The sequence below is a fragment of the Leptodactylus fuscus genome, chromosome 3, assembly GCF_031893055.1.
Source record: "Leptodactylus fuscus isolate aLepFus1 chromosome 3, aLepFus1.hap2, whole genome shotgun sequence".
In the NCBI taxonomy this organism is placed as follows: domain Eukaryota; kingdom Metazoa; phylum Chordata; class Amphibia; order Anura; family Leptodactylidae; genus Leptodactylus; species Leptodactylus fuscus.
Window position 1 is genome coordinate 158418832 of NC_134267.1, and position 21251 is coordinate 158440082.

Sequence of the window (21251 nt, forward strand, 5' to 3'; positions counted from 1 at the left end):
ATCACATATCCTCCGTCAAGGATGACACCATGAAGAAAAGTTCCAGTACGATCTCCTGGAGAAACACAACATTCTGGGGGTCTTTCTGCATAGGAATAGAAAGTAAACCCAATATTCTGGTTTCTTGACTTCAAAGAAGTGCTGCATCTAGATTCTGGACAGTAGTATAATAGCCAGACTATGCTCGAGTCCTTATAATCTAGTCGGACAAGTGTTTAAAGTCCCCCGGTGTTGCATACGTCCCTGGCAGTAAATGAGTTCATGTATAATGCTCCTATATAATAATAAGATCTACACACTGGAAAGCATTTATGTGCCTTATTAATACAGATTGCTGTGCTTGAACACAAACCCGTATACATACTTACCCCTCACCCTACAATCATTTTGCCTTCGCTCAGTAGCTTTTGGAATACATTATGAAACTACATTTCTATGTAAACCCAACAAACAGAAGCATGAAAGACACCTGTGGCTCCATAGGAATTCTTTTTCTTGTTCAGTGATTTCAGACAGAGGGTCCCGGGTAGAAATGGCTTTGAGCTGCTCTTTATCACTTTCTCTGACTTCATTATCTCTGGCTATTCTGCTAGTCTGAAAAATAATATTACCATATCACATACACAATACTGAGGCTTTTATCCTCTCACCTTATCTCCTTAGGATAGGTCATTAATAGTCAGTCAGTCTTGGACACCCCTTTAACTTATTCTCAAAAAAATTATGTACTAAATATGTTGCACATTGTTAGAAAACTAAGACCACGCTTATGCTAGGGAGAGTTATACGCACAATGGCTGGATTTAAAAAATAAAGGGGACCAGACCATATATTGTTTATCCCAACAAAAACTCTGTCCATCACACAGTCAAATGGAAAAAGTAGAAACTTTAGTCAAAGCATATAAAAGACCACAGGGAGTGTGGGCAACCAGTACTGTAGACGCCTGTGCGTTTTGGACGTCAAAAAGTGTACTTAGTCATGGCAACGTATTCGCTTTGTGCCAAAAAGTACAAAAACGGCACATTAATGATGTGGCAAAAACAAAACCTAATGCACAATGTGCTTTTTACGCTAAATAAAGTTAGACTTGTACAATCTAAAAATCGCTTATGAATGAGATCTAGTAGTAACAATATTAAATTACCAGTCCGGAATGGCTGTAATTGTAGCCCATCTCCCGCTCTAAAACTTTGTTTGCATGATCTTCTATCGCCGTCATATCTGGGAACTTGACTGGGCTACTAAAACAGTCAAATTCAAGCTCTAGGCACGGAGTTTCCTAAAAATAAATAAATAAAAATTCAAACGTGAATAAAAAAAGTTTATATCTATATAAAGAAGTGATCATGAAGCCCTCATTGCAGAAGAACCAATTCATAAAAGGGAAAACACTGTTACGCTGGGCTCACACTAGCGCCCGGAGTACGTTCTGAGCTTTGCGTCTTCTGCATTCAGAAGACGGAAAGCTGTCAGACCGGGTCTGGCCGTGAGCGTCTTATGCTCTCCGCCGTGAAACCGGTTTTTTTTTTTTAAATCGGACACATTGTACTGCATGTCCGACTCTGTGTCAGATTTAAAAAAAAAAAACGGTTTCGCGGCGGAGAGCATAAAACGCTCACCGCCGGACATCTTTCAAACCCATTCAAATGAATGGGTATGAAAGAGTCCTGCAGGTTTCCGTCTCCTGTCTCGGTTTTGTGCAGGAAACGGAAACCTGCAGAACGGAGACCGGGCGCAGATGTGAACGAGCCCTTAGATAAGGTTAGGGTTACCTGAATCAACTTGCAGGGCTGGGTTGACATGCTAGGTTCTGTTGACAGACTCCCTTTTATTTGCACATTTTACATGTCTTAAAGCATACTTTAAACATTTGATTTTCTGGATCACAGTTCCAACTATGTCACAACCGGAGATATTGGATATTTGAAAACAGTTGGGACAGGAAGCTATCCATGTAGAACCACAAACTGCAATCTTGATGGCATATGAAAGCTGAGATTCTCTTGATACTTCCCCTATACAGAAGCCCCCCACCTTTACACTTAGTCATTAGCAGTTCTACAACATGTACTACTGGCAACATAGAGAAAGAAGAAAGCATACAGAAAGGAGCCAAAGTATGTTAATGAAACAGATTACAAAATTTATTAATGACAAATTAGGCAAGAAAATCGGATGTTCAAAAGTTTAGTTAGGTCTCAAGTTTTGTTCATAGAGAACCCCTCCTGTAAAGCCAAATCCACAGAACAAGCGATAAATGTGAGATTTATGGGGCTGCCATAGAACACAAAAACAGTTGTCCTCTATACAAAAGGAATAGATGAACATCGCTCCAATCACATCTATGGAGACAGGCAATACAAAGCTCTGTTGAACATAAAAACCAAATGAAGTGATGGTCTCATACACAATTCCCACAGGAGACTCAGGAACGCCTACTCATGTGATCAATGTGGGCCCCAGTGCTCAGACCACAGATATTGTAGGTGTATAGGTAATACATGTTGGTTATTGGAAAAGATCTTGATTTTATGTACAAGTATTAAAGTAACATTCAGAAAGTATGATACAATAAGCCAAATCATCATTATAATAAAGATGGGATAGTTTAATACCTTGTTTGGGTTGGACCCTGTGACGCCGATAGGGTTAAGCAAATCTTCTAATCCATGAGGTACAGGCCACAAGTTCAATGCCATTTTCCCAGAGACTAATGTATCTGTGTAGTCAAAGAGGTTTATATTGCCCCATGCCAATGGGCAGTGCTCCTGCCAAACAACAGAGCATATACATTACAAATGTCACATTATATTCAGGCAATTCAATGTAGAAAAATAAGATACAAATAAGTAAACTTGATATTTGTGACATAAAACATTGGCTCATGACCTAGAGGAAAGGGAAATCTGCATGAGTAGATGAAGGGGACCTGCAGATTTCCATACATACTACTGAGGGATAGAGGATAGATATACACATTGCTGTTAACAAAATATCAAATATAGAGTGCAGCAAATGACCAAAAGTAATTGCAGGTAAGAAATCACAAACTACACCCACAAGTGAAATATATGGAGAAATGACACAACATTATAGCACTCACTTCTTTAGCTCCTTTTCTTCCTTTTACTGAGCAGATAGAAAGACAAAGACGAGCTGCCCGGGGTAAATCTGGGATGAACATATCGTACAAAAGCCATTCATTCCACCTGGAAAGAGATGACATATTCGCACATTGAAAGCATTAGAAACAATGAGAGAAGTAGGAAAGGTTTAGCTTAAGAGACCTAGATATAAAATATTTACTGTATAGTTGTGTATGATTACAGTACTGATCAGGGGCGTAACTATCGTGGAGCAGGGAGCGAGACCGTGACTGGCATAGTACAGGGTCTGTGGCCAGCTGGACACGGCTGGGGCCAGGTACCACTATGACAGTGGTTGGGGAAAGCCTAGTTCCCTGCCCTCTATACATATTGTAAATTAAAAAGGGCCCAGTTATGTAGCTGGGCGCCTTTTTAATAGATACTAGCTCATAGGAGGTGAATTAAAATAGTTATTCTCACCTCTCCTGGGCTCCGAGTCCTCTCCAACGTCTTCCGTCATGTGACTGACGCTTGTGATTAGGCCCCAGCAGTCACATAGGGCATAGTGGTGTAATGACGTCAGTGCACCCCAACATGATTGCTGAGGACCAATCACAGGCCTCAGCAGAGACGTCGGGAAGATGGTCGAAGTCAGCCGGAGCCAGAATGCCCAGGAAAGGTGAGGAAAAGTTAGTATTAGTGTTTGATATTTTTATTCACCTTCCCTTTGCCTCCAATAATTATACTCTGGGGTCTAAGCAGAGGGGGTGGGGTAGGAGTTGACACTGCTGGACATATAATACTGTGTGTGTGATGGAGGGGGGTGGACACCACTGGGCCCGGACAAAAGTTTGCAACCGGGCCCACAAGACACTTCTTATGCCACTGATACTGACAGACTCGCTATTTACTTAGGTTTGCAAGAAGAGTATTCAAAGCCATGCCAATCTATATTTTCCATAAGCTCCAATAAAATGAAACCTTATAGTCAACAATGGGCACATTTTACATTGTGACATGGTGTCAACTAAAGAGCCTAATGTGTAGTTTTCACATTTTCTTCTATAGTATTTGATCATAGGGAAAATTACACAATAAGGGAGCCTTCACACGATGTAACGCTGCGCTCATTCTGATCGTAAAAACACGTTCAGAATGAGCGCGTAAAAAGCAGCTCCCATTGACTTGAAAGGGAGCCGGCATACATGCACTCCCCATTGAAATCAATGGGAGGCTTTTTTCCCCTATACTTTCAATGTATTACATTGAAACCATAGGGAAAAAAAGCCTCCCATTGATTTCAATGGGGAGTGCATGTATGCCGGCTCCCTTTCAAGTCAATGGGAGCTGCTTTTTACGCGCTCATTCTGAACGTGTTTTTACGATCAGAATGAGCGCAGTGTTACATCGTGTGAAGGCTCTCTTACAGCCATTTTTCACTAAGTGAAACGATAATACTGCATAGTAGGCAACAAATAACCAGAAAAGTTGACCATAGAATAAAATCAATCACCTTGGATTTGAGCAGGGAACCCGCTGAGTGTTGACATTGTCACACAATGGTTCAACTCCATGATAAATACCAGTTCGAACATAGATCTAAAGCAAAAGCAAACCTAGGTTACAAAAAGTTAAGAAAAAAATATATAATTAAATAAATAAAAACATACTACTTAAAACTAAAAAGTACCTTATCAATATCCCGAATGTTTACATTGACATAAGTGGCACAGAGAATTTTGATTCTTAGAGTACTGTTGATCGCCCACAGAGATTTAGCAGACGCTTCTCCATTCATGTAAGGGGTTGCTGTTGAAATTCTTCTTGAATAAGAGGGCATAGTGAAAGTGTCAACCGGAATCTGGTTGTATAGGCTGTCCTTGGCCATCAACATTAAATTGGGCATCCGGCCAAGCATAATGCAGCTTCTAATATACTGAAATATAATGAAGTTTTAATAAACCACTTATGTATACATAAAATGAACTTATATACTAACTACAGAACCTGCCACGTATGTTGTGAGAAACGCACATGAATTGCACAAAATATAACAATTCTAGAGCAGCTTTTCTTTATTTTTATTTTTTTAAATTGTAATTTTTATTGAAATTTTCAAATAAACAGTAAACAAACAAATCAGGGTAAAGATTACTGCCAGAGTCAGAAACAGCGGGTAAATCACATATTAGAGCAACAAAAACAAAGTTGCAATAAGAACCGATGCAAAAAGGAAAAATAGTCAAGAGACAAAGACAGAGACACAAGGAGGGAAGGAGGAAAGAAGGGAATCAGAGACCACGGGTAGCACAGTACAAGTCCCATGGTGCCCAAACCGCTCAAAACTTCTCAACTGTATTGCTTAGAGAAGCTGTGAGGTATTCCAAGCATCTAACATCTTTAATGCAGGCTAAAAGGAAGGGAATCAGAGGTAGCTGGGTAGACTTCCAATGGCGGGCTAAAAGGGATTTAACTGTAGTACAGATATACAAAAATAAAACAGAGGGACGTTTTGCTCAGGGAGCGAGGAGAAGATTGAGGAGGTACACCATAGGGTCCAAAGGAATTATATGGGAGAATCATCATAGTCTGGACTTCCTACCAAAATGGGCGAATCAGGGAGCAATCCCAGAAAATGTGTAAAAGAGTCCCCGGGGCAGACAAACACCTCCAGCAGACAGGGGAAATGCTGGGATTTAAGGTATGGAGGAGGGCCGGAGTATGATACCAGTGAAGCAGAATTTTAAATTGGGTCTCACGGTAGGAAATACAGGTGGAAGATTTATTGGTGCGCGACCCGATGATCTGCCACTGAGGTAGAGAAATCTGCCATCCTAGATCAGAGGACCAACGAGTCATATATCTGTGGATCAGGGGAGACCGTCCCGCTGGAGAGGATAACAGCTGGTAAATGTCTGAAATCAGACCTTTAGTAGAGGTGCCTGCACGACACAGCATCTCAAAACCGGTGGGGACGGAGACCCGCAGGCCCCAAACATAGTACATAGAAAATGTGCAATCTGTTGATAGTGGAACCACTCTGAACCAAGCATGCCCAGGGAAGAGATGAAATAATCAAAGAGTCTGAGTTCCAAGGAAAAGGGGTCGATGAGGTCCGCTACATGGAACAAACTGAGACCACCCCAAGAGCGAACCATGCGAGAGTCCAGTCACTCCGGGAGGAGTGGGTTATACAGGAAAGACACCATGGAGGAGCAAGGCGAGCAAGTGGGAACAACCTACTACATGTAGCCCAAATGTAATCTAGTAAATTGGATGGGACCTAAGAGGGGGACAGCCAAAACTTGGGGGGGGGGGGGGGGGGGAAGAGCGAGACCATAGAAAGGCATTAGGGTGGGTAGGGGCCAACCACAATTTTTCAATTTCTAATTTTCGAAGTTCTGACCGAAGGACGGCGACAGGAAGAGTCTCAAAAAAGTAAAGGAGTTTGGTGAGAACTCTCCAGCGACGCCTCCATCTTCTTCCCCACAAAACCCCTTCTCCTGTACTACCTTCGTGTCTTCAAAAGAGTCGGCTGCACATGTCCGTCGGCCATTTTTCTGTAGCCAAATGGGAGAGGCCACAGGAAAACGGCCAACGGACATGCGCAGTAGGTGCTTTTGGATGAAGAGACGAAGGTGACGAAGAAGAAGAGGTGGTCTGGGGAAGAAGGTGGAGGCGTCGCTAGAGAGTTCTCAAATAGCACAGGGGTCGCCCCTAGTGCTGTCTGAAAACTCATTTACATATGGAAGAAGAAGTTTCTCAAGAACAGAGGTGCAGATCAGAATGATAAAGGTAAGAGAAGAATGGCCTTTCTTAAGGCTACTCCTATGTGTACTTCATCAAAAAAGGGAATTGTAATGATAGAATACTTTTAAAAACCTACAGCTCATGTATGTTTGGAATAAGTGAAAATGAACTAATAAACTTTAGGATCAAGTCCATTAATAGAGGTCTTCTCACCTTATACTGACTGAGCGGATACTTTTCCAGCAAGTATTCATCACATCCACAAACTTTTAATATATATTTCCCCTGGTACTCCAGAACACAAAGCTTTAGCTGTTCGGTGGACAGTAGCATACTCCGGGTCTTCTTCCTAATGGCTTCTGCTATGACATGTTCCGGTACACAGTCATGGTTGATCTTTAAAGAGTATTTCTGCTTTTCATTGTTAGGGGATACAATGACCCAAATAACCACAATGATTTGCCCTGTAGGAATAAAGCAGTCTGTTAATGATGCTCAAAAGAAGTAAAATAAAGAAAAATTATACATATATGTGTGTGTGTATGTATGTATGTATGTGTGTATATATATATATATATATATATATATATATATATATATATATATATATATATATATATATATATATAAAAGTTTGTCTTACTGAACACATTTATTCAACAGGAAATATTTTGAGTGTAACCAACTTACTGCAAACATAAGCATTATAACTTCAGAGGTGTAAATTGCCTATTGCCAACTTACAGCAGGAGAATGAAAAACAACAATCTAATATTTAAAGATTTAATAAATTATCTCTTTTTGTGGCTCATTTTTCACATTAGACACGGGCTACAATATGGTTATGGTCACATGGCTCATAAACACGCAATTCTTTTCCAAACTCTCAAAAAATGTTGAAATGGAAAAACTACTGGTATGCTGCATGACAGATAAGTCACACACACGAATAGGATGTGACTAGTTCAAGTTTAAAGTTGGAGTGTAGCTAGCCTACCATTGGTCTCGATACATATAAAAAAAAAAAAAAAAAAAAAGTGAATGAAATTTACTAGGATATCCTCAGCCCATAATATTCTAAATGGTTATATACACCTTACATTCCCATGATGGGCAGGTTCTTTTACTTTGTTTCTCCAGGTTTACTTTCCTTGTTCTTGGCAACATTAATTTTGGTACCCAATAGGCTTGTATTAAAATGAACTTTCCTCTTCTGCCACTGCCCAATGAGAGATAACCGTGTCAGAGTGGCTCCACTAGTGAGATCATACAGTTTTCTTGCAGCTGCTCAATACGACCCGTGCAACCAATCTCCGGCCATCTCTCCAGTGAGTGAAAACAGATCACAAGACATCCTGCAGATATTGTATGATCTGGCTAGTAAAGTTGCTCTGACACTGTCCTCCCTGACCGGAAAGTTCATGTCCAGCTGACTGTCGGCAGCCACTACCACCCATGGCTGCCAATTTATTCATCAATTTTAATATGACACTAAATATTTGTCTACTAGTCACCAAAGACAAGAGACAGAAGATAAACAAAAATGACTAATAAATAAATAAATAATATATATATATATATATATATATATATATATATATATATATATATATAATCAGGTTTGGTTTCTGGCGTTATGAGCTGAAAGGTGGATCAGAGGCCAATAAAGATTTATAACCAGTCAATGAATTTTATCAATTGAGAATTTCCCAATACCCCCAAAGTTGCGGAAGAGACTACTATATCTCTAGAAAAATGCCAGGACACGATCAGTAATAAATATAAATTAAAATTACGGATCTGTACCCATTCTTATTTAGTCATATTCTCAATAATAGATATAAAATATAATACATTCTCCAGAATTGTAAGAATCAAAAAATTTAGTTCTGTCAAACCTAAGACTTGAAGTCTCCTGAAAACAGAGTTCTAAAACCCATCCCTGGTAGCCATCTGCTATCACTTACCTTTGTCTAGTTTGCTTTCTATGTGCTTGGGAAGCTCTGAAGAAGATTCCACATTGGGAGGGTAAACATAAAGTGCTCTACTAATGGGACCATTGGCATCACGAAGTTCAACAGCATCTTTACAAACATTGAGAATATTCTTCCGGAAATCCTGAACTTCAGGATCCTTTACCATATCAAACTCACATACAGGCATTCCTATTGCAAAACCTTAAAAAAAGCAGGGAAAATATATGTTACAGTAATTGACACAATACAATTTTACACCAGTTTGTACTGAACACACAGAATTGAAAGCATAAAGATCCCCCTCTGCCAAATGATCACAGACTCCGGTTGCAAAAACCACTGCCGTACAATTCCAGTAATGTGTGCTCCTGTACAGGCTACCCACAATACTGCATTTATTGCTCCTGCCATACTTTCATAGGGTCGATGAGGAGACCAGGTGACCTTACATCTGCTGTAATGTTTTGGACAGTTTTTTACAAGACTCAGGTTAGCAAAGGGACTACCTGGTGATCCAAAAAAACAAAACAAAAACAACAAAAAAAAAAACAAGCATTTTTTAGATTGCTTTTATCACTGTGTTTTTTTCCCTCTATAACAATGAGGTTTCAATTTTGATATTTTGCAATAGCAAAGGGGTTATGCAACAAACAATATTTATCCTCTTACGATAGGAGGGAGAATCAATTGCTGATCTGGTGGGGTTCTGTCTGCCAAGATCCCCACAGATTCGGAGATGTATTTTAACCCAGTTGTGAATGCAGTCATGAGAAAAGCAACCAAATCCTTGGTGGACACAGACATGCCCCTGCTCCCTATTAATGCAACGGGAGCACCAGATATAACCGAATGCTGTACTTCAGCTATTGCCGGCACTCCCAAGTCCCACAGATAAAGGATAAATATTGTTTGTGGCATAACTTTTATAAATGGCACACATTAATTTAAAAACCCCAAAAAAACAACAAAAAAAGCCACAAACTTACGGCTTATTCACATCTGCGCCTGATCTTCGTCTGTCGGGTTTCCGTCTTCTGCAGACAGAAGATGGAAACCCGACAGACAGTGTCCGGCCGTGAGCACTGGTGAGCGTTTTGTGCTCTCTGCGGCGAAAGTTGTTTTTTTTTGTTTTGTTTTTTTATAACCGGACAAAGTCCTGCATATCCGACTTTGTGTCTGGTTAAAAAAAATGGTTTAGCTGCAGAGCGCACAAAACGCTCACCGGCGCTCACAGCCAGACAGTTTCCAAACTGCAGGTTTCCGTCTCCTTTCCAGTTTTGGGCAGTAAACGGAAACCTGCAATACAGAGACCGGGGTGCAGATGTGAATGAGCCCTTAAATGGGTTATAAAATTATACAATATAGGACAAATAAAAATAAAAGCAGACAAAAGAGCTGTAGCATGCTTTTACTGGCTAAGTCCTAAAATCAGAAAATACAAGACTAGTAAGAGCCTCCCTCTCCAGTCACTCAGTAAACAAATGTTTGTTTTTACATGACTGAATGTACTTGCCATGAACGGCTTCCCACAGTGGTCTGGACAGAGCTCTCGGACACAATATTAGAAAAACAGGAAGTTGCTCCAATACATCACAGGAGTTTTAAGAGCAGTTTACAGCTGCTTTCACATTGGGGTAGATTTAGCAGGCATTTTTACGCAGATTTTATTTTTTTGTGCCACCTTTGCCACTTTCCTGGTGTGTAAGGGTTGGGTCCATCTGTGCCACCACAACCATTTACACCTGAAATCTGGTGTCTCTAAATGTATACATAAAGAAAAGACACATACAATGTCTTAAAGAGGACCTTTCACCTCCTGGAGCACATGCGGTTTTATATACTGCTAGAAAGCCGAAAGTGTGCCGAATTCGGCTTTCCTGTTCTGTGCCCCCGGTGAAGAGCTATTGGTGCCAGTACCGTAGCTCTTCACCGTCAGAAGGGCATTTCTGCCAGTCAGTTAGGAACGCCCTTCCTCACAGTAGCATCTATAGCTCTGTACTGTGAGCGGGGAGCGCCTCCTCCCCTCCTGATAGTGCTCGTCCATAGGCGAGTACTGGGGGGGGGGGGGGGGTGTTCCTCACCATTCTGCGTCATCGCTGGACAGTAAGCAACGCTCCTCTCACAGTACTGCGCTATAGACGCCCTTCTGACAGTGAAGAGCTACGTCTATACTGCAGTAAAAACAGCACAGATGACAAACAGATTTGTATCATCAGTATGTCATGCACTTGTTCTCACTGACCAATGTAATTTGGTCTGGACCCACAGCTGCAAAAACTAGGGCTGTTTGTCTGGGCCAACTGGAATGAATATGTCTGTACTTTTTGACCCGCAATTGGAGATCCAAAGTATGTTCGTGTGTATGAGGCCTTAGTATGTCCATAATTTTCTGTGTGGAATTGCACATGGATGATGTCCATTACAGTACCAAGAATAAGAATTAACACCCCCCCCCCCATACACACATTGCAGATTTTTTTTTTTTTTTTTTCCAATCACGTTTCTGCAACCGTAGAATGTAAACTGCAGCATAATGTTCTGCCATGTAGCCATACAAGTCAGAGGATGTTCACAAAATTATGCCATGCTGGATCAGGTGCAGTAGGAGTGGAAAAAGGGGTATAAATAGAGGTATGGCACCCTGAAAACCATTACTTTTTTATCTGAAAATTCAGGGTCCCCCATTTGGGTCATAATTGAGGAGAGCACAGTGCAGCCTCCCTGACTGTATATTTTCAGATTCTTCCATTATGTGGGAGTGTGCGTAAAAAAACCCAACAATTAAAATGCCCCCCCCCCCAATTAGCAGTAATGGCCATGAAGCTGCCCATGTGATGCTGTGCTGAAGAATCATGGGTTTGACAGCACAGAGAAGAGAGATATAAGGTCCCATGCATACAACAGAGTGTGCTACAGAATGCACTAGGATGACACCAAGTAACATCCAAGTGCATTCTCGTTCAATTTATGTCTATGGGGACTTCAGATTCATTCAGTTTCGTTGCCATGTGAGAGGTTTGCGTTAATGAGTGGCTTGTCATGTGTAAAGATCATCTGAAAACATTTCAACCAAATTGTAGGAAATAAAAAAAAAAAAAAAGTCTTATTTTAGGACGATCATGGAAAGATGAGACTTGGTTCTCTCTTACACCAACCGAGATCAATGTCATAGCTTGCAAGGTCAGTCTGATGAATCATAAATCTGACAGTAAACCCAATAAGTGCAGGAGTGTGCATGTACATTTCTAACAGTTGTAAATGTATGACAAAAAAAAAAACAAAAAACAAAAAAAACCTCACCAATTTCTCGATTTAGGATTTTCTCCTCTCTGTTGCCTACAGGCTCTATGACTTTGAGGAAAGGTTGGAACAGTCTAAGGTCACACAGGCGTCGGGTCTCGTCGAAGAATTCTTCTCTTTCTGCCTCTTGCGTGACGCTAACAAATATGTAAGAGGACTCATCTTGGAGCAAGTGGTGAAGCGGGTATTTCCGAGCTTCTTTAAATAATTCATGCTTAATGTTCACAAGAGTCGCCTCACGAAGGCATTCTAACGTCACCATCATGCCATTCGGTAATAGGCAATCCACCAGTATCCTGGGGGGCATTAGGTGGATGCCCCATAGTTCCCCGGAAGAAGGTCTTGGTGGCATGATTGCCAAGCTAAACTGGTTATCTCTCTATGAGAAGACTGGCTGCACAGTATATCTCCTGCATATGGATCCTGAAAAGAAAAAGAATAAATATAGATTGAAGATAAATGCACCTATAGAAGCAGCTCACAAAGCAGAGGAAAAAAAATACCGTATTTTTCGGACTATAAGACGCACCCAGGTTTTAGAGGAGAAAAATAGGGAAAAAAAATTTTCAGGCAAAAAATGGTAAAATATTTAATATATGGGAGTTGTAGTTTTGGAACAGCTGCAAGGCCACATTGACAGGTGACCCTGCAGCTGTACGAGGATGTATAGAGCGTTTTTTTTGTGGGGCCAGGTGTAGACCGGGCATTTTCAGACACAGGGATACCTAATGTATATGTTTCACAGTAATGTTATACTTTTATATGTATTCTAGGGAAAGGAGGTGAACATTTATTTTATTTTTTATTATATTTTTTTTAAGTGGTTTTTTTTTTTTTTTACTATTTTAATATCCCCCGCCTAGGGGGCTTGAACCTGCAATCATTTGATTGCAAGTCCCATAGACGGCAATATAAGTGTATTGCCGTCTATGGGAGATTCTATACATTACTATCGCGGAGTGTCATAGACCAGCCGCGATAGTAATATATATCTATGACAGGCCTGGGAGCCTTCATTAGGCTCCCGGCTGTCATCGGAACAGGCCGGCTCCTGCGGCCTCGTCGTGCAGGAGCCGGCCTGCATCACTAAAGGTATGAGGCCGGGGGGGGGGGGGGGGGGGGCTAACTAACTGTCGGGACCTGCGGAGGAGCAGTGGGTTTGCAGCATGGCCTTGCTACTGCCACCGCTGGTTTTCTTCAGCGGCAGTAGCGCAGCAATCCGCAGGCCCCGGCAGCTAAGACAGTCCCCGGCATCTGCTGTAATAGACCGGCGGATGCCGGGGAGTGTCTTAGCTGCCGGGGCCTGCAGTATTGTCACACTCCTGCCGCTGAAGAAAACCAGCGGTGGCAGTAGCGCGGCAATCCGCAGGCCCCGGCAGCTAAGACACTCCCCGGCATCCGCCGGTCTATTACAGCAGATGCCGGGGACTGTCTTAGCTGCCGGGGCCTGCGGATTGCCGCGCTACTGCCGCTGAAGAAAACCAGCGGTGGCAGTAGCGCGGCCATGCTGCAAACCCACATTCAGACTATAAGACGCACCCTCATTTTCCTCCGAAATTTGCGTCTTATAGTCCGAAAAATACGGTATATATACACAAAAATCAATCCTAAAGCCTCAAACAGCACACAATGTTCTGAGTAAAGCTCTCAGATCAAACACCAGCGTGTACGGTAATTGCAAGCTATAAAAAAACAAAACAAAAAAAAAAAAACACGTTACTGTCTGTTGTAGAAACCAGTTATAAAATGGTAAGGCTCTGTTCTGTTAGTGGTTCCAGTTTCTGGCCAGCAAGATTACCACAGTCTACCATGCCCTTCTTCTCATCAAAATGAAGCAATCTAAAGAGTATTCTTATCCATTATAGTTGTCATGACTCTGAAATTACCAGAAGCCATAACACGAGAGAGAACACAGCTTTAAAATGAAGACACCATTTCTGTTCACATGGTCTCTTCAGGAATATGGCTGTCACAGGAGAGATGCCCATCCGGAACCACTTTCTGTAAGCCAGGAGAAAAGCCATTCTGACCCATATTTTGCCATACTCGGGCCTGCAATGTAATAATATATATCCCTGCAGTATACAGGCTACACCATCCCTGGCCAAATTAACTGTGTGCCATGTTGCAGGGAGCAGGACCAAGGTCATCAGCTGACTGGCAAATGGAAGACGGTCAGAGTGAAATCAAACTATTCAAAAAAAAAAAAGAAAATAAAAATACCTTGACTGAAATTTTCTACAAATAATGCAGAAAATGAAATAGAATTACTAAGATGGACTGAAGAATTCCAAAAGTGATCAGACCGATTGTATACAGAAAGGAGTGACAGAGAGCGAGGTAATAAGTCAATGTGTTACAGAACATAATAGTGAAGTGTTGAGACTGCCTCTGAATGAAAGTTCTATCAAAGGGATTCTACCACTAAATCGCTTTTTTTTGTGCGTTAGACGTCGGAATAGCCTTTATAAAGGCTATTCGTCGCTTACCTTTAGACGTGGTCTCCGCGGCGCTGTCCCTTAGAAATACCGGTTTTAACTGGTATGCAAATGAGTTCTCTCGCAGCAATGGGGGCGGGCCCCAGCACTCAAATGGCGATGGGGGAGTCCCCACTGCTGCCACAGACCTCTCTCCAGCGACACCTCCATCTTCAACAGCAACCGCATCTTCTTCCGGCTGGGGTCACGCTCCGCTTTTGTGTACATACACAGTATGCTCTGTAGAACTACAGGAACTACATGCATGTACTGCGTACTGAGCGGAGTGTGACCCCAGCCAGAAGAAGACGCGGTTGCAGTTGAAGATGGAGGCGTCGCTGGAGAGAGGTCTCTGGCAGCAGTGGGGATGCCCCCATTGCCGCGAGAGAACTCATTTGCATACCGGTTAAAACCGGTATTTCTAAGGAATGGCTCCACGGAGACCACGTCTAAAGGTAAGAGACAAATAGCCTTTCTAAAGGCTATTCCGACATGGTAATTAGAAAAAAATGTTGGTTTAGTGGTAGAATCCCTTTAAGCACAAACCTCGACTATCACTATTAGATCAGAGCGGAACAGAATCACAGTACTCCCGCTGATCAATTACTGTATTTGACATGCAAGCACTAATCTATAAGTTTGCTATTGTATAGCCACTCCTGGCAGTATTGCATGTAAAAACAGTAGTGATGGAAAGGGGAGGGGGACAAGATGCTCCTTACCGTACATATCCACAGGCCAAGAGACTAATGGAAAAGGTGTTTCAGACATAATGTGATTATTAGCAGCAGAAAATGGTGAAATGACATAATGTATGAAGGCTCATACAGTCATAGAGCAGCCCAGCATTACCCTAAACAGATTTAAACTTTTCATGAAAACTCAGGAACCCTTTAAAAGGCCATGTTCTTTCTGTTTGAAGTCTATTCCATGCATATTCTGAAAACAGCAAGCATATTCACAGCCTATAAGTTGCATCTTTTTGGCATATATATGGCTAAACTATGGTTTACAGTAAAGATGCATCCCATAAATAATGGCCAATTCCATCTATCAAAACTGCCCACCCCTAATATTTTACTTAAGTATACAGAGTTCAGGGTTCCAGGAAGATCAGATATAAGAACATGTCTAGTATGGTCTGCAAGCTGTAGAGTTTTTGACTATTGATAGAGCTGAAGCAATTTTATTTCACAAAATGGGCGCTTTTAATTGAACAAATCTTGAGAGTCAGACCAATTATATATGAAGCAGCAACAAGCAGGGTCACACGATATTTTATCAGTTTTTTTCCACACCAAGGTGAAGAGGATTGGAAGTCTGAACAACTATTCGACTTTAGGCAATACATGTAATTAAAAATAAGCTTGCATGAATTTCAGGAAGAAAAAGGCTGAAATTAATTCCTGTAAACAAGTATATCCTGTTTGCAGATACCATACTGCATTCCCTGGTCCGATTTTTAGGTCACCCTAGCAATATCATGAAAGCTTTCATCTGATCAAATACATTTTCTTGTTATGCCACTGGCATAGCCCAATACCATATCAGATGCTATCATCTACCCTAGACAACCATAGCCAAGTTACCATTGTTAGACAAGTTATTCACCTCCTATATTATACAAACTCAAGCCCATAACTGCCAATGGCTAAATACTTTTTTTTTTTTTTTTTAACTCTTCTAAGAGATTACTTAGTTTCTGACAAATTCACTGGTGACAAATCTACTCCCTCAATGTGATAGCTGAAGCATGGGAACACTGCTCAAGAAAAGCTCTGCATAACATAAATTGGTCCTTCAGGTTATCTTCAGCATACACTGCTCTTTCCTGGGTAACCAATGTGAAACTGCAGACATTGCTTTTAACCCCTTAGCGACCCTGGACGTAATACTACATCCTGAGTCGCATGGGGATGTATGGAGAGCACTCAGGAGCTGAGGTTTCTCCATACAGGGCGGATGCCGGCTGTATAATACAGCCAGCACCCGCCGGTAACAGCAGCAGTCGGCTTCCAGGCTTGCCATAGCATTGGTTCTATTGCACGATGCCAGAGGCAGCGTCTAATAGAAGTGCTGTCATTTTGTAGTAGTATTGCAGTAGAAGTTGCAGTAGTAGTAGTAGTAGTAGTAGTAGTAGTGAATTACAGTAGTATTGCAGTAAATAGTATGAGCAATCAGACCCCCTAAGAACCTTGAAACCTAGATCCTTGAAATGTAAAAGAAAAAAAATATATTTTTTTTTAAGTATGCAAAAATATTTTTTAAAAATAAAAAATACAAAAGTTCAAGTCATCCCCCTTTCCCTAGATCAGATATAAAAGTAAATAAAGAAAAGTAAAACAAACACATTAGGTATCCCTGCGCTCCAAAATGCCTGAACTATTAAAATATTTATCCTATACGGAGAATGGTGTAGCAGCAAAAAAAAAAAAAAAAAAAAAAGCCAAATAGCCTTTGCCTCCTATAAAAAAAATTAAATAAAAAGTCATCAAACCATCAGATCTTTCCCCAAATGGTATCAATAAAAATGTCATCCTGTCCCACATAAAAGACACCACACCCAGCTCTATACATCTAAATTTGTAAAAGTTACAGGTGTCACAACATGGTGACAATTTTTTTTTTCTATTTTGTAAAGTTTTTCCACTTTTTTTTTTTTTTTTTAAAGGTATCAAAACATTACAAATACTATATAAATTTGGTATCCCCTTGTTTGTACTGACACGCAGAACACAGGTAACATGCCATTTCACCAAACAGTGAACGCTGTAAAAATTAAACCCATATGAAATTGCCGCAAATGCATTTTTTCTCCAATTGCACCTCATTCGCTATATAAAGTTATTATTACCTCTACTGCACAGGACAAGTATTTTCGATTCACCAGCCTCAGAAACCATAAGTTAACGTTACGTCATCTGGGAAGATTTCCATTCCTCTTCTGTGTTCTTGACCGACTCCTGATCGTGGCTTATGTTAATACTGAGCAAATTACACGAGTCTGAAGGAGGCCTGTCAAAAAAAAAAAACAAACCCCAAAAATAAATTTGTAACAAATGAATATATACGTACAAGCAACTCTATAGAGGCAGTAGTAACTACAATAAAACGTGAGACTACTCGGTAATATGGGAAAACTGATGAAGTGCATGAAACACTACAGGCAGTGGGAAGGGAGGTAATTTCCCTTTGTGATTGAAATGTCAACCATTGTAACATCTTGGAGACAATACTGCTGTGTGAGCTCTCCCAATGAATGGCATATCCTCAGCTGTCTCTGCTTCCTTTCACAGGAAAGTGTTCAGGAAAGTGTTCTACCTACAGCAGGAGAGGATAAAAACAAGGAGAAAACAAAAGCGGCTCTCACACGTCACTAGGAAAAAGCTTCAGCAGTTCCAGGATAGATAATAATCCTATTCTACATTAGGATTCTCTGAAAATATTTTGTTACGTAGGATGGGTTTTTTCTCGACTTTTTCCAGATAGGACAAGAATAGGTGGGGTACGGGAAAGACTCGGCATTATCAGACACAGCCCTGTAACGGTATAACAACTGTGCCTGGTGTTGCACATAGCTCAGTCCCATTTAAGTGTTTGAGACTGAGCTGAAGTAAGTTATAGAGCCGCTATAGCGTGTGGTAAATGACGAAGAGGCTGCTGTGTAGATCCAAGAGCCACAGCCCCTGCTGCCTGCACAGATGCCAGGAGGCAAACCCTAACTGACCTTATATTGCTGGTCTATCCAAAAATAGGCCATCAATTGGAAAATCACAGAAAATCAAGACATCAGTAGCTGCATTTCCTACCAAAACCTGCAGATAGCAACGAGGGATCACATCAGATGTGACAGTACAGTAAAAGAGGTGTAAGATATTGCAGAATTGATGCATAAATGTAAAGTAAAATATATGTGAATACTGGTTTTCCAAACATCACCCACATGTAGCAGAACAAATGTAAAGAAGTGAGGGCATGCTGCAAGACTTGTAATAAATATCAAACAATCTTCTGTTGCACACTTGTGGATTCACCAGCCTCAGAAACCATCAGTTAATGTTACGTTATCCACTTGCAATGCACGGTGTGAAGGTAACACCACAAGAAACATATGTAGACTTTGTTCTAGAATTGCCTTAGCCAACCAATGATTTAATGTATGGCAAGGGTTTCACCAAGACCAGGTCTACATGGCGGCACGAACTGTGCGGAATTAGCTGTAAAATTGCAGGAGAGAACTTTGGTTTTCTCAAGAAACCATTGATCTGTGTGCTATAATAGTATTAGACTTACTTGTGCATATTATCGCATTACGTTCACAGTATATGAGAGCTATTGAGTTTACTTAACATTGGTGCATCAGTATTTACTAGGCATCACTTTCTGCATTTATCACAGCGTATGGCAAATAAATTACCGGTATGTTACATATACTAAACAGAAAAATGACATAACTATACTCCGTAATGTGCCCAATAACATCTTATAGTGAACATGCAGGCTTTCGTTTTCTTAAAATTTCCAATAGGGCTGAAAAAAGAAGCAAACTAATTTGACTCACAATGAGTGGGCACAATTCGGAATTTCATCATTTTCATGAAATTAACGTTAGCCTTCCCCCAAAGTCTGATATAAACTATCGGCGCCAGCTACCCGCTATGAATAGCGGCTTCTTCATTGTAGCCAACAGTTGGGTGGTAGGACAAGGAATCCTGCATCAGATATATATGCCTCCTGCTCACTGAATTTATTGTAATCTCTATAAACTCTGGATTAAAAAACAAAGCAAAAAAACACCACTTTTTATTCTTAGGCTAAATTGGTCACTAATCCAAAGCCAACAATATTGGTGAAATAACTTGCTGGGACAAATCGGCTAGTATCATTTAACAGTTTTGTTGCAAAACCCATGGCAAAACCCACATGTGATACATAGGGATTTATCATAGAGTTTGCTGACTATTTACTTTAGGATCTCACCCCAATGCAATAGAAATGGTAAAACTCTACAGAATGAATTGACAAACTGCAGCTTAAAAATACACATTGCAGGACAATTTCTGCCAAGTATTTTTTTTCTACAGCATGTGGATGAAATCTGTTACAACCTTATCCACTCACTGCAGATTTTCAAGCAACAAACCTGAATGAATAAATCTGCAGCATGTCCAGTGACATGGCTGTACCCTAAAAGTGTCCACACTCCTCCAATAGTTCAGCTATCTGGTGTATATAAAACATTGGGCCACTAGATACGAAAGCGTCCTCAGTGGAGAGAGGGGAACACCAGTCGCAGTGTGTGCTTAGTAACACCAAGTCAGTGAAACCCCAGTAGCACCACACACTTGTGAATAAAATGGAAAGTGGAGCCGCAAAGTATAATGAAGAGAACCTATCAGGACTATGTGGTGCACTAATCCACATCCCAGCCTCGGTGCGCCAAAGCTTGGTCACATGCTCACTGAAGCCAACATATACTTCTGTATCTTTAGAGCAGGACCTGTGGGTGAGTTAGACCCGACAGCTTCACTTTAAAAACAGGTTCTATCAAAAAAACATTAAAAAGTTATGATTTTGGGTTAACTGATGGCCACCATGTTATATAAGGGGTCCTAATATGATAAATGTACATAACTACGTGGATGTGAAAGCAGCGCAGACACTAAGTGCTTGAGTCACTGCGATACCTTCTCTCACCAAGCAAGCCATGCAGCTAGCCTTAACCCTTTCAGCAACAGACAAATGGACATGGGCAAGGTCCGCAAGTTCCCACCTGTCACGATACAAGCAGCAATTTCTGTAGGGTGGCCATGAACTAGTACAGAGACTATGAGGAGGAGCTGCTCCAGCCAGGCTATATGAGGCATGACAGCACGTCAGCATCACTGCACTAGGAATAGATGAGACGCCTGCTCATGTGGCTTTGGGCTCACTAAGCGGGGGAGCCACAGGTTGCCTCGTGGACTCTCGCTTGAATTAGAGGGCGCTGCAGTAGTCTGGTCACTGTCACTATGGCAGATGTCACACGAGTAAACAAGATGCCCAGCCCGTCACATTGCCGGCTCTACACAGCACCGGGGCTCTACTGGCATGTCAGCACTCAGGTCACCTCCTCTAGCCCCGCCAGGCTGTATGACGCCAAATCCCACATGCTAGTCACTTACTCCATGATCTGCTCACCCGGTCCCTAAACTAAAGCTCCTACCTTCCAGCTCCAATTACTTCCAATGCAGTTACGGAGCTCTGTCCTTCCCCATCCTCCCCCGGCTAGGGGGGAGAGGAGGTCACCGGGATAAGCGGACAAACGTGGCCTCAGTTTCACTGCTGCTCCGGTGCCGACTCCTATACGCGGCTCGTTTTGTTATTTTTTCCTCCTCCTCCTCTGCCGCTCCGTTTCCGCTCCCGCTTCCGGCATCCGGTGACGTCATTCACCTCCACCTCACACGTTGTACTCTTCTTTTTTTTTTCTTTTGAATTTCTGGCACTTTATTGATATATGTCACGACTGATATTGAAGCATGATTTAGCTTTTGTGTGACTGGTGAATGGTGTGAGTCATAAGTAAAAAAAAAGTCAGCTGATGTGTCAGCAGTTTCATTTCAAAGTAAATATGACATCCTTATAGTACTTGAGTGACATTTACCATGTGACATATACAC

At 41.4% G+C, this 21251-nt stretch overlaps 1 protein-coding gene across 2 annotated transcripts in view; it reads right to left on the reverse strand.

Annotated features, from left to right (window-relative positions):
• Positions 1-20996, reverse strand: part of PIK3CA (phosphatidylinositol-4,5-bisphosphate 3-kinase catalytic subunit alpha) — a 37711-nt gene extending 16715 nt beyond the window's left edge. Inside the window, exons 1-11 of one of the 2 annotated variants that reach the window (XM_075268604.1) lie at positions 20830-20996; positions 17447-17607; positions 12116-12538; positions 8807-9016; positions 7053-7303; positions 4780-5025; positions 4603-4688; positions 3107-3212; positions 2619-2771; positions 1148-1282; positions 470-594 (exon numbers count right to left, since the gene is read on the reverse strand). In XM_075268604.1, the coding sequence (XP_075124705.1) occupies positions 470-594; positions 1148-1282; positions 2619-2771; positions 3107-3212; positions 4603-4688; positions 4780-5025; positions 7053-7303; positions 8807-9016; positions 12116-12467 (1664 nt within the window). In that variant the 5' untranslated portion in view covers positions 12468-12538; positions 17447-17607; positions 20830-20996. Of the gene's footprint in view, positions 1-469; positions 595-1147; positions 1283-2618; positions 2772-3106; positions 3213-4602; positions 4689-4779; positions 5026-7052; positions 7304-8806; positions 9017-12115; positions 12539-17446; positions 17608-20797 lie in introns of both variants that reach the window. The other variant, XM_075268603.1, reaches the window with a different exon arrangement.
• Between the last annotated feature and the right edge of the window lie 255 nt (positions 20997-21251).